Genomic DNA, 14,134 nt, shown 5'->3' on the forward strand with positions numbered 1-14,134 from the left:
TTTCATTGAACTTCGTTTTGAACAGCCACTTGACACCTATACATTTGGCTTCTTTTGGAATCTCTATCAAACTCCAAGTATCATTCCTTTCTATGGCTTCAATCTCCACGTCCATTTCCTTCTTCCACTTTTCCTTTTTCTTTGCTTCTTCGTAACTAATAAGGTCTTGATCAAGGGTTTCAACAGCATTCAACTCATCTTCATTCGATTGTAATTCTTCCCTCCCTAGTTGTTGTATTAGTGGTAGTAGTTTCACTAATGGGATCATCACACGCATCAAGATCTTCCCCATCTTCACATATATCTTCATCTGTTTCTTCTTCATCAAACATGTAGTTTCCCCATGTGAGTTCTTCATTCTCTATGACCCTATTTTCTTTATTCCACTCACAAGCCTTTTGTTCTTCGAAAACAACATCTTTACTTATAACCAATTTCATTGTGACTGGATCCACCAATCGATATGCCTTAGATTCTTCACTTATTCCGGTCAATAAATAGTCAAAACTTCTGTCATCGAGCTTATTTCTCTTTTCTTTTGGTATGTGCACATGAGCTATTGATCCCCAAACCCTAAGGTGATCAACAGTTGGCTTGGTACCACCCCAAGCCTCTTCAGGTGTCATATTTGATCTAGCCTTACTTGGACTTCTATTCAATACATAGAAGCTCCACATCACAGCCTCGGCCCAAAACATTATGGGCATGTTTTTGGAAGCCAACAATGTGATGACCATTCCAATAACAGTATGGTTTTTGCGTTCGGCAACACCATTCTGTTGTGGGGTGTACCTAGTGGTTAGTTGCCTTTTAATCCCATGTTCTTTGCAAAAACTAACAAAGGCATCATACAAGTACTCTCCCCCCTGTCAGTTCTAAGGCATTTAATGACTTTACCACTTTCAACTTCTACTTTACGTTTAAATTCCTTAAACATTTTAAAAGCTTCTGCCTTTTCTGATAATAAATAAACCCATGCCTTTCTACTGAAGTCATCAATAAAACTTATGAAACACTTATTACCCGTGTATGAGTGAGGAGATATTGGCCCACAAATTTCGGAGTGAATCATCTCCAATACTTCACTAGCATGCCATTTGCCCACCTTTGGAATGACTTCTCTTGTCTGCTTACCAACCAAGCACTTTTCACATATTGCATTATCAATAGAGAAGCTTGGCAAGTCACGTACCATGCCCTTTTGTTGAAGTGTGTTCATGCTTGTTTTGCTAATGTGACCCAAACGCTCGTGCCACAACTTGGCCATATCTTCATCATGAACATAATTACATCTGTCGGCTCTTTGAGCTGAATTACTTCTGACATCTTCACATAGAGGATACATCTTGTTTTTACTCGGTAATTTGGAAAAGCAAACCCCTTTCTGGATGTTACACCTTGCAAGCATCAGATTGGAAAAGGAATGATAATCCCTTTTTCGCAACAAATAGTTCTTTAACTTTGGGACATAATACACGTCATTCACCACAAAGGTAGCTCCATTCAAAATCAACTTTACATGTCCTTTTACAGCTACACCCATACGAGTGTCATTCCCCAGTCTAACTGAGGTGGAAAAGGTTTGATCCAAGGAAACAAACTTTTCCTTGACTCCACACATGTGATTAAAGCATCCTGAGTCTAAAATCCAGAACTGGTTTATGCAATTGTCATTATTGTTAGCCATGAAAACACATTCTTCAGTAGTGACCTCGGCCAACAACATTACTTTTTCATTTTCTACAAAACCAGCAAAGTGTGCTTTATTGGAACTTGGGCATTCATAAGCAAAATGCCCCAATTTGTGACATTTATAGCACTCAATAGTTTCTTTGTTGAAAGTAGATTGTAACACCCCAACCCGGATAGGCTGACGTGTCACAATGTATGGAGGTATACAGAGACAACAGACGTAATTCCATTACTTCATTAGAATCAAAAGTACATACGACTGATAGTTCAAATACTAAGTTCGAAATACATATTATTCAAATAACATAAGCTTAACACACATCTTCAGATTATTCCTAAGTTTTAAGCTTCTCTCTTGATCCCGCCCAAGGTATCCTGTGAACATGAAGTGTAAAAAGATTTACGAAATGAGCCGAATGCCCAGTAAGGAATATTAAGGCTCAAAAGCAAGTAATAATCATCTGAATCACAATATATGGTAACATATAACTGATTTAAAATTATATAACTGAAATAACTGAAATATATAATACGGATGTACCCATAAGCATAACTGAGTCTGATAATATGTGACGACATACAGGGGCCACTCCTATATGTCGATCACCCGAAATGGCGTAAGTTGGCATACCCACAACCATTTCTTGAAACTGAAAACTGAACTAGGATATATCCATACGCCTCCTAATAGCTATGTACCACACCTGTACTTAAGAGACGCCGTGAACTGATCTCTCCGTCACGGAAGGAGCACATAACATCGATGCCACAATGTTATGCTCGTGGGACACTCCACGGGAAGCGAGTGCTCAGGGTAACAGAGTGCAAATAATCTGAGTTATATAATAACAATACTTATCTTAACATATCACGGAACATGCGATAATGAGTACAATATAATAATAGATATATCGCATGCTAACAAGTCAAATAACAAATCATAATCTGAACATGAATCGAACGGGCAGCCAAATGAATTGAGGTGTCAAAGACGTTAGGAGTTCCAAAGGTATATAATATCAATGGGGTTTATAATAATCGAATATGATAACAATAGGGAGGGGGTTAGGATCCGTACCTTGATTGATGCATGGTTATCTTACAGAGATATGAAATATGAGTGATGTTCTTTTAATTAACCTACATCGTATACATGTAGTTCATAAGGTCGTGTACGGTTTATAACAAGTTAAAGTCGAATTTTATCTTATGTATATATAAAAAAAATAGAGTCGTTTGATTAAGAAAAATAAGTATTATTAATGTGGTCGATATCTCTTATTTAAATCTTTTAACGAATTTATTTAGGTGTTAAAAAATGATTATGAATGAATGCTATATAAACAAGGCTTAAAAATAGTTTGTCATGGTGGGGTTTGAACTTGTGACCAGTAGTTTAATTTTGGACAGGAAACATAACCAGTTGGACCAATTCAATATTTGTTAATGTTTACAGAAACATTTAAACAAATTAGTTAAAGGAGCTGTTAAGTTATTTACAAAAAAAAAAAAAAAAAAAAAAAAAAAACTGATGTCCAAGGGGTTTGAACCTGCATCTGTTCTGTTTCAATCCAAGGACTTAACCAACAGACCAACAACCAGTTTATGAATATAGCTTTATAAAAAGTTAACTAATCAGTTATAGTGAGCTGATGATATAAAAATAACAAAACAGATGTTGTAGGGGGGTTTCAAACCCTGGACCTGCTGTTTGAAAATGAGGGGTCTTAACCAGTTGAGCTTAACAATTTATTTTAGATGAGCAGATTGTTAAATATTTTATTCTATAATTCTACTAGTTCATCTTCTCCATAGTAACTCATCATAGTATAAGCTTTATAAACTCATGTTGAAAACTGAATAAATGTGTTATAATTCACGTTCAAGATCTTAGATAGATGACTAATAGGACTTAGGTTCGGGTTACCTTGGTTGGATTTCGTGATACGGTGGCAATGATGCTTCCCGAAAAGACGCGAACGGTGACGGCAATGATGCTTCAAACAACCGATGGTACTCCGATCGTTGGTGGTGGTAAACGAAATTAGAGGGAGTGTGAAGTTAGAACGATGAGATTGTGGTGAGATGATGTCCGTTTTTAAAGAGGATGCTCCATTATGAGAAGTAAAAAAAATCTCATGGCATTATTTGTAGTTATCGTTACATGATTTGATGAACATGGCATGAATAGAAGAGATGGTATGGTGTGGTCATATCTTTCTGTTTGTAAGGTTACTGAGTACATTTAATCAATGTGAAGGAGGGTTGATTTGTCAAAGGGTTGATTTGTCAAAATCAGATGATTCATCCAGAATGCACTCATTATAAATCTGGTTCGTTTCCTTTCTTTTGGAGTGAAATATAAAAAGGAAAGAGACAAACCTGAGTAGTTGAAAAATTATTATATTCTCTATTCTTGTATTATTATCGTCATCATTTTTTTATTATAATTATTATTTAATTTATTAATTTATAGAGATGGTTGTATATTCACTTATTTCCTTTCATTTAGCTTCACTTTGGTCATATTTGATTTTGATTACTATTATTTTTATTATGATTATTATTATTATTATTATTGGGTTATTTCATAGATCGTCCGCGTCCACGTCCCCTTCCTCTTGGACTAAAACGACCTCTTCCCCGCCATGTACCAGTTGAAACATCTCCGTCTTCCATCTTCAACACATGTTCATCTTCATTATTAATCCTTTTAAACTTTTGTTCATGAACCACCAAGGAGCTTTGTAGTTCATCTATGAACATTTCTTCAACATTATTTGATTCTTCGATTGAGACAACAACATACGTGTACTTTTCAAAGAGAGTTCTTAGAATCTTCTCTACTATCTTTGAATCAGGCATTAACTCCCCGTTGCTTCTCATCTGATTTGAAATCGTCAGCACTCTACCGAAATACTCCAATATGGTCTCCCCGTTCTTCATCTCTAGAATTTCAAAGTCTCTTCTTAACTTCTGCAACATGGATCTCTTCACACGCTCGTTTCCTGCAAATCTTTTCTTCATTGAGTCCCAAACAGCCTTGGACATTCTCCTGTCCAAGATCTGTTCAAACGTGACTCTATCAATTGCCTGATAGAGATAATGCTTCACTTGTAAGTCTTTTATTTTGAGTTCTTCAACTTTCTTTCTCTGAGCATCACTTTAGGCAATACGGGCTGTTGGTTCGATAATACCCGGATCAATGAGATTCCACAATTGCTTTGCACGCAACAAGTTCTCCATCATCTCACTCCAGTGTTCGTAGTGTCCATCGAACACTGGTATACTCATCTTCTCGTCATTCATCTTCTTAATTTTATAATGAATGAAGTTTTTGCTCAGATACCAATTGATATAATTCGATATCAATGGTATTTGGTTTACTAATCAAAAGCTCACATCATTGATTAGCCAAATGGCCTTTAAATACACAAAGATAATAACGGTACTAAACATACTGAACTAGAAAACAGGAAATAAAAAGGAAACAAACTTAAAACAACTTTGAACGAAATACTAGCAAAGGAACCGGTATCCAAAGAAATCTTCAACCCACGTGCAAAGCCAGCTCCACTAACCAACGTGCATAACCAGCTTTACTTTATTTGAACTTACTAACTACTTTATAAAAACCAAATGTGACACATAACCCTTCACTAAGTAATGGTCATGGACCAGGATATAGATGATGATGAAGCACTCATGACGGTTCAAGGACACACATCTACAATTTCAAATTATATATATATATATATATATATATATATATATGTATATATATATATATATACAATTTGCAACATTCTGTTGCATCAGAGATTGTACATTGTGAAGTTAGAATTGTACACTGCTGTTTGAGTTGTACACTTTGCATTATAACTTGAACTTTTGTTTTATCGTTGATGTCTCTTTACCTGCTGTTTCCTGTTTTCCCTGCCCAAACGGTTGGCTCCGGTCACCACTGCTCACGACATAGATTTCTGAACATTAGGCGATGGTGGTGGCCTGGTCTCCGGCATCCAAGGTTTTTGGCCGCGACGGTTGCGATTTGCAGAAGCGAGCGTGGCGTTTGTCGCCAGCTGTAAAATCTCCCTTTTTTCCGGTCGAATTATTTGTTTGCGCTGACGGTGGCTTTCACGATGGTTGCTGCCGCTTGACGGTTGACCAGATTGGTTACCTCTTTGTTCTTCTGGCATCGGCTTAGGGTAATATTTAATTAATTATCTGCTTATTAGTGCCATAACAATCGTTGTTTGTTGGAGTTGTACCTTCTAATTTAATTGATATTCATTTTCCCAATTTGTGTTTGCTGATTTTTGTTTTTGTCAATAGCTGATTTCAGTTTCAGTTAGGTTTTTTGTTTGATAGATATTCTTTTCTGGTCAAATGGCTTTTTGATTTGGGATTATTCATCAACCAAAAACAAAATGTTTCCTTTTGATTATTGACAATTGTTTGCATACTATCACAAATCACAGAATGCCTTTTATTAACGCATTACAAGTGAAAGTTGAAAACAATTTGATGTAAACAGAATAACGAAATTCCATTATCAAAATCATTGTGTGCAATTCTTTTTTATAAATTATATTTCATTATTAATACTTTTGAGCTTCAGTAGATATAGTACCCATGTGACTGCACTTGCACCTTTTTGAAACAATTATAGCATTTCGCTGCATCATATGTTCATTTAGGAATTTATAATACTGAAATCAATTATGTATATTGTAAGTCACAAAGTTTTATAAGTTTCCATAAACAATAGAAATTATCTAGGACTCCCTTTTGGTGTTAGGATTCATGACCATTACACTTTAGTTATTAATCCGAGTTATTATTATTTTTTGACAGATTCATAGCATAATGGTTGCCGCAATGACATTCAATTAGTTCTATTGAGTGAAACAAAATTGTTTGGATTTGTATGTTCGAGTGTGTAGGTGTATGAAAGGAACACCACTACAGTAAAAGGAACACTACTACATTACAATTCGGTTACAACCATGATACCGACCTGAGCCCCCGGTTGACAATTTTATACGCCTCTGTTTTCGTTGTAGCTTCTTAGCGTTTAGTTTTTTTATTACATTACGAGATCCGTATGTGGTTGTGATGATGATCCGCACTTTGGTGTGGCGGCTTATATTTCAACCATGGTATCGACCTGAGCCTATTGTGATACACCTGTTAAGATTCCTTTTATGGTTGTGATGATACTTCAATTTTTCCATAGCAACGTACATCGCAACCATGATGCCATATTGAGCCTCACATTGACAATTATATTTTAAAATTATTACGGGCCAGCAACAACGTATTTGGGTCCGATACTATGAGTTCTTTTTAACATTCACCCCCTGCAACACGCGGGGTCGAATATTCTAGTTTTACTACTATTTGTAAAGTTGCTGATAGTAGAAAATAAGATGGCAGACATTTTGAGTAGACATTAAAACATACATATGTTGTCAATTTAAAAAGTAAAAAAATGGGACCGTGTTTTTCATAATTAAATATATTATAATGTTATAAAATTTAGGGTGTTGCGAAAAAGTAAATACAATTTCTAAATCATCTTGGTTTTTATAGAATAACCGTAACATGTTATCCAAGGCATTACCATACTAATTAGGCTCTGATTAGGAAACTAAACCAACTTTGACTATCTTGTCAAAGTTGGTTCCCTTGTTTCACTTAATTTTCAACTGAGGTTCGTAAATTACCAACATTTTATATATAATACTTTTGAGATCATGATTTCTCTAACCTGAATTATAATAAATATAAAACCAATACAATTAAGTGACAACTTAACACCCAACTCGATCTACACATTTACGCATGATTTGTTTTTTAAACAACCACTTAGTTAATACTCTAGAAATTTATGTGTAACCAAGTAACCCGATTATTTATGTAAGTGGTAAGTTAACAAAGTGGTAAGTTAACACAATATTATGCCTTCTATTGGTAAACACACCTGCAATTCAATGACATGCAAATCAAACCCTTATTATTACATAGTTACTTGTGTATTTTGGTGATTTGTTACAATTTACCTTAGATGAAGATCGGCTTATCAAACGCGATGAGGATTCAGACGAACTGGAAGCCCGCTTGCAGGTGTAGCCATGGGCTCATATACGATTTTCTCATCAGGTATCAGCAAATCCCATTTGAATATGGTGACAATGTTGTGAAGGAATGCAAGTACTTCCATTCGGGAAAATTCTTTCCCTAAACACATCCTAGTCCCTCCTCCAAACGGCACGTATGTGTATGGAGTTGGTCCAGCCCCTTCAAACCTTGACGGGTCAAAGCGTGTCACATCTTCAAAGTTAGCCTCATCTTTATGTGTCCATGCAGCACTCCAGTATAGCTGAAGATGCAATAGAAGTTTAGCACATTTTCAAAGTTAGCCTCATCTTTAAATGGGTTATTTTCAAAAGACATACTAACATATGAGGCTATTCCTTTTTCATGTTTTTAGATTTTTGTTTGATTTTGTCTTAATTGAAGTTGATTTCAAGGGCTACAAAACAAAATTGCCGATCATCCTCATCTTATATATTTAATTTTGTTTTAACTTTTAAGACACTAAAACGCTATCTATCTTAAATAGAGACTTGCCTCAAAATCAAACAAAAAAAAAATCACCTTTGTTATCAAAAGATAATTTATATATCAATAATTACAACAATGGATTATTGGTAAATAATAATCTATAGTGACAACGTGATCAATGACACCCCTACTTTGCCAAGATCAATTTAACTCGCATAATCCTCATGTATACACACTTGATTTGTAGTCGATTTTGCTCAAATGGATGAATATATGCCAAATGGGAAACATACATCACTTGTGACATTAATCAAGTGGAAATCTAGTGTAAGTCGAGTGTAAATTATGATTAAATAAGAAAGTGATACTTCTTGGCTAAGAAAATGAATGTTAAGAGTGTCCTTGTTAACTTGCCAATATAAAATAATTTATCGGCAAAATAGATTATTGTTTAGATTATTAAAATTCAATTAAAAATATATTACAAAGAACATGTATATGCTGAGTCTATAATAAGATTCTTACCTTCCATCCTTTGGGAATGATATAACCTGCATACTCAAAATCAACCAGCGCCTCTCTGAAGGCTCCTAGGACAGGTGGGTTTAGTCTCATGACTTCAGATACAACATTCCAAGTGTATTTCATCTTTTGTATGTCCTCCCATTTCAGTAATCCACCATCTTCTATTTCCTTAGAAATCTCCAACTGCTCTGGAAAATAATAGCCATTCGTCGTATATTAAATTTCAATTCTGCCACTACTAGAAAAAGATATGTTTTTCTGCAACTGAATTCGTAGGAAATTTGTTGGAAAATCCAGTTTCTAACAGTTTTCCAACAAAAAGTTACGTTGGAAAAACTCATGCTTGAAAATCGTTTTCAACCGTTTTCCAACGACTTTTCTTACAAAATTGCTACAAAAACATGTGGTTGTAAAATTCCTACAACTTTCCTACAAAAACTATTTTGACTTAACATAATGTTTATTAGATAATATTCTAGCAAAGTTGGAGCTTATTTTTTTTGTAATTGGAAATCTGTTGGAACTACTTGTCGTAGGAAATTTGTAGGAAAGTTTTGTGAGAAAATGACTTGTTAGTCATTATTTCAAGTCTCTTTTGAAATAAGATGATAAAATGCTCTTTTGAAAAGGCTCTTTTGAAATAAGATGATAAAATGTGAGCGGTTTCTAGTCGTATTTCAAGTCTATGTTAGTCGTTGTCTAAGACAACGATAGCGATTTCTATGACAGCGAAGGAAATGTTTTTTTGGTTAGATATCAAATATGTGTTTCAAAAATAAACCTTTTTTTCTAAAAAAAAAAGAAAAAGTTAAAAGAAAGGAAAACATAACTAACCTCTCAGCACCTTTTCATAAATATCAGGGTGTTCACTGAGTTTCTTCATAACCAACGTAATCGAAACAGTGGAGGTGTCATGACCAGCAAAGAGTAGTAACAAAATGTTGTTTGCGATCTCCATTTCGGATAAATACTTGTTGTTTTCATTTGGAGAACAAAGAAAGTGTGACAACAGATCTTGGGAAGATGATGCCTTTCCTTCTTGCAATTCCACTCTTCTTGTTTTAATAATTGTCATGAGTTCGGTCCTAATAGCTGCGGCTGCTCTTTTCGACTTGTAAAATCGTGTGCCCGGGATGTCTATAGGTAGCTCAACCATCCCTTTCAAGAAGATATTGAATAACGAACCGAGTTTTGTGATATGGTTCGGGTCCTCGAGGCTCATAAATAACCGACAGGCAAGCTCAAAGGCGTACACTTTAACAGTTTGATACACGTTTACCTCTTCCTTGCCTTAAATATGCATGCATTCAAAAATCAAAATCAATAAAAACAAATCCAAAATTTGTTAAAAAAAAGTTTAGTAACCAGTTGTTTTGGAAAGCGATGAAAACACAGTGGAAAATAGCCTTGCAATTGGTAACCCAAAAATCATTTTTGTTTTAAGTTCATAAATGGTCAAGCAAAAACATAAACATGCCAAGTGGTTTTTAATCTTGATTTGTTTACGCTTAAGGCCATTTGGTTCGTAGAATTATTTTGACAAATGCTGGGATCTTGAAGTATTTAATGGAACTGGATTTAATCTAATAAAATAATAGAATTACATGCGGTTGAGAAATTTATAAATGAAACTAGCTTGAGACACGTGTATTACACGGACAATTGATGAAAAAGTCATGTTTAATAATTAAGCGGAGTAAAAACAAATAAATAAATAATCTTATCATGCATATTAAGAGATAACCATTGTACATTACTCTTCAACACAATTTAGATATTTATTCATTTATTTCAATCATTAAAATTAGTAATTAATTTATTAACCATCCCTCACGTGTGGCCTTGTAGAAGACTTGAATTTTTCAGTAGAGACTCAAGTTCGAATCCCACTCGCGTCACTTTTGGGTGGATATTGACAATGAAGGATTTGAGCTACGCCTTATGCAAAGGTTGTCAGTTCGAACACTGAGCCCACCCGGTTTTCGTCTCACCGTGTGTTACGCCAGAGAGTTTTGCTCTTGTGGTGGCACAACGACTGTCAAGTGGCAGTCGGCGGTATGGTTTCCTGAGGGAACACCCAAGCGAAATTATGAAGCAAGCGGGTCGGGTTAAGACAACATAGTACGGTCAGAGTGGGGCATCGGGGCTCTCTAAATTTGGATTGTGTTGTGTCTAAGTACAAGAAAGTCGTCGTTCTAAAAACCTAAAAACCAAAAAATATATAAAAAAATAAAAAAAATTAATGTTATTAACCACTAACTTGGTCTAGTGGCAAAGATGTATGTCGTACAACCAAATAGTTGTGGGTTTTAGTCTCACTTGAGACATGGGGTGAAAAATTAGTTGTTCATAAAAAAGGTATTTAATTTTATTAATTAACAGATAAATGGTAATGAAGGATTTTAGAGATTTAACTGGATTTAAATTGTAAGGATTAATGTGAAGATGACAAGTGGCAAAACATTGTAGTGTTTTATTAATGAGTCTAGATTAGATGAATTAGAAAAAAAATTAATATATGATATTTTTGATAGTCGGCTAACATTTCAATGGAAAGTTAAAACTCTATTAGGATAGTAAATGATTCTTAGTTTCTTACATTACAATACACGGTGAAATATATTCAAATAATAATTCAATCATGTCAATCAAATATTAAATTTCAAGTAAATTAGACGGCTACCAAAACACTTAAAAATCTTCTAATATGATTTTGCAATAACATATCTATTAATAAAAAAATTAGCTAAAATCATAAAAGGTTTTGTGCTTTTGAGGTGAGAAGTCGCTCTCAACCTATTTCACTTTTATGAAACCATTTACTTTAATAGCAAAAAAAAAGATAATAATAAAAAGACATTTTCGGTTTGACAAATAATACGAATTTAGTCCAAAATTTTTATTTTTTTGCATATGGGCCCTCCATGTTTCTCAGTTCTTGCCAATTACATTCAAATCACCAACCCGTTAAATTTAACCGTTAAGTCAGGGGTAAACATGTCTCTTCACTATTTCTTTATTATAATATCTATTTCCGTGAACTGCGGTTTTCGTCCTTGTGGTTTTTCCAAATCTACGGTTTTAGTCAAATAGTTTCAAGTTTGCAATTTTCGTTATTGTAGTTTCATTTCACTTGCAATTAAATCCGAATTTATTAACCTCGTTAAGTCTGGTCGTTAACCCATTTGCATGACGACCAGTTTTGTTGTAGTTTTAGTCATGTGACGACCAATTTTGTTGTTTTTCTCCCCAAATAAAACTCAGTCATAATTCGCAAGCCCCTACGTGAGGGGCTGAGGTGTATTTGGGGAAAAAAGAAAAAAAGAAGGAACAAAACTATCCCTTACGTGAAGGGCACACAGATGAGTTTAACTACCAGACTAAACGAGATTAAGGAATTCGGGTTTAATTGCAAGTTAATTAAAACCATAGGGAAGAAAATTGCAAATTTGAAACTACTACACTAAAACAGCAGATTTGGACAAACCAGATGGACGAAAACCGCAATTCACTGAAATAATTATTATAACAAATAAAGAGTGAAAAGACATGTATACCCCTGACTTAACAATTAAATTTTACGTGTTGGTGATTTGGATGTAATCGGCAAGAACTGGAAAATATGGAGGGTTCATATGCAAAAAATAAACTTTTTGAACTATATTCGTATTATTTGTCAAACCACAAAAACAAAAATGACACTTTACTTTAATAAATTAAAAATGAATTAACATATTAAGTTCGTATTAAAGATGTATAGAGTATAAACTACCGGTCAAGCCTCTTGCCTTTTAAAGAAAATACTTGAGTTTAGTTGTTGTGACGGAGATAGATTACTTTTCAACCAAATACAACTCATATTCTAGACATTAATGTTACCTCGCCAGTGAAGTTGGATATGCCGATGGGTGAGTGCATCCATGGTAGCAGCATAGTGATTAACAAAAGCATCAGGACCAAGATACGATAACATCATCTTCCTCATCAACTTAGCTTCATCCCCACGAACCGTAATCAAGCACCTCTCGAAAAGCTTCCTCACAGACGCCGGCCACCACAGAGTCACCAGCTTGTTCTCGTTCCCAAACAGGAACTTATTACCAGCAGGCCCACACAGAACTGCCATACGGTCACCGAGCAACGATGTCTTGAACACTAGAGGACTGCCGTGTTTCTCGGTCCGTTCTTGAATAAATCTCTCTGGAACTCCATCCCAGCCGGCTCGTAGAAATGCGAGAGTTTCTCCAATGAACGGCCACCCGAAGCTTCCCGGTGGAAGATTGATGTTTGTTCTTCCATGTTTCGAGTTTATGTAAACTTTCCAGAAAACATATGAAATTATGAAGAGGAGAAACGGTTTTAGAAGTTGAAACATTATTTGTGTTTGATGGCATGGACAGGTGAAAACATGTTGATTTGATATATACTAATTTAACTAGTTTCAACTTTCAATCACGTGTCATTTATTTTAATATGTGGCCCTCCATCGGTGAAGCTTGACTTGAGTTACTTATAATGTACACCACCCAGCTTATTTTTGTAAGGTCCACTTCGAGACTCCTAACGTATTGCAGTACTTTATATGATTGAGATGACCTAATCAAGTGAATTGATATTTAACCAAATACTTACAAGACCATACATACATACATCACCAAGTTGTGCACCCCTTGGTGGCCCTCTCTATCTCAACCCATTTAAAACACACACATCTAAGTTTACAAGACGAAAACCTATATATGCTATCAAGCTTTATGTGAAAACTTCATTGTTGTGAAAACTCCTAGATAGTTCTCACATGATGTAGTTCTCGCTTCAAATATATCAAGCTCGTAGTTTTCACACGATTTAAGGTTTTCGGTTTGCAAGTTCGTTTATGAGTTTTCGCTTTTGCCTGATTTCGAAATCCATATATTTAAAACCCAACAATTTCCCCTTTGAATTATGATATCAACCTAAGTTTGACTTCGTCACACATCTTCTTGCATATTCCGTTCACCTGACACCTTTCATTTCAGTATTATCATAAGTCTGATGTTAAGCTTATCCTAAATCTTGAACAAATTTAAGTCTGCTTATCCACCTTTGAAATTTATTGGGTCATTTTATAAATTGTACGTATAAAATACTCCGTAATAAATTAGAAAACTGTTTAAATAGAGATAAAGCATGTCAAAAATAAATAAAACAACATGTGGATAGCTTTTGGATAGATTTCAACATTCTCAGGCTCCTGCTTCTATTTCGAAATGATTTGTATCTAAATGATGAAAAGTAAACCTGGAACATACTCATTTAAAGCTTGTTAAATATGTTTATTAAAGGTGAACTAGTTAGCCAGTTTCAA

The 14,134-nt window shown here is 34.8% G+C and overlaps 1 protein-coding gene across 1 annotated transcript; it reads right to left on the reverse strand.

Moving 5' to 3' along the window:
* Nucleotides 1-7,694: 7,694 nt before the first annotated feature.
* On the reverse strand, nt 7,695-13,234 carry LOC143591970 (beta-amyrin 28-monooxygenase CYP716A378-like). Its single transcript, XM_077072010.1, has 4 exons — nt 12,667-13,234; nt 9,622-10,077; nt 8,788-8,975; nt 7,695-8,077 (listed from the first exon to the last, which is right to left on the reverse strand). The coding sequence occupies exons 1-4, from the start codon at nt 13,160-13,162 to the stop codon at nt 7,778-7,780; spliced, it is 1,440 nt and encodes a 479-aa protein (XP_076928125.1). The 5' UTR covers nt 13,163-13,234; the 3' UTR covers nt 7,695-7,777.
* Between the last annotated feature and the right edge of the window lie 900 nt (nt 13,235-14,134).

Source organism: Bidens hawaiensis, unplaced genomic scaffold (genome assembly GCF_021521415.1).
Source record: "Bidens hawaiensis isolate Kalapana, Puna unplaced genomic scaffold, B.hawaiensis_p1.1 tig00040222_1, whole genome shotgun sequence".
NCBI lineage: Eukaryota > Viridiplantae > Streptophyta > Magnoliopsida > Asterales > Asteraceae > Bidens > Bidens hawaiensis.

What these genes read in the sequence shown, in the direction of transcription:
- LOC143591970 (XM_077072010.1), bottom strand. Translation starts at nt 13,162, where the DNA reads ATGTTTCAACTTCTAAAACCGTTTCTCCTCTTCATAATTTCATATGTT. An exon ending in TATCCAACTTCACTGGCGAG is followed by an intron (nt 10,078 to 12,666) that starts GTAACATTAATG and finishes TGCATATTTAAG; the next exon opens with GCAAGGAAGAGGTAAACGTG. An exon ending in TCATTCCCAAAGGATGGAAG is followed by an intron (nt 8,078 to 8,787) that starts GTAAGAATCTTA and finishes TTGCATCTTCAG; the next exon opens with CTATACTGGAGTGCTGCATG.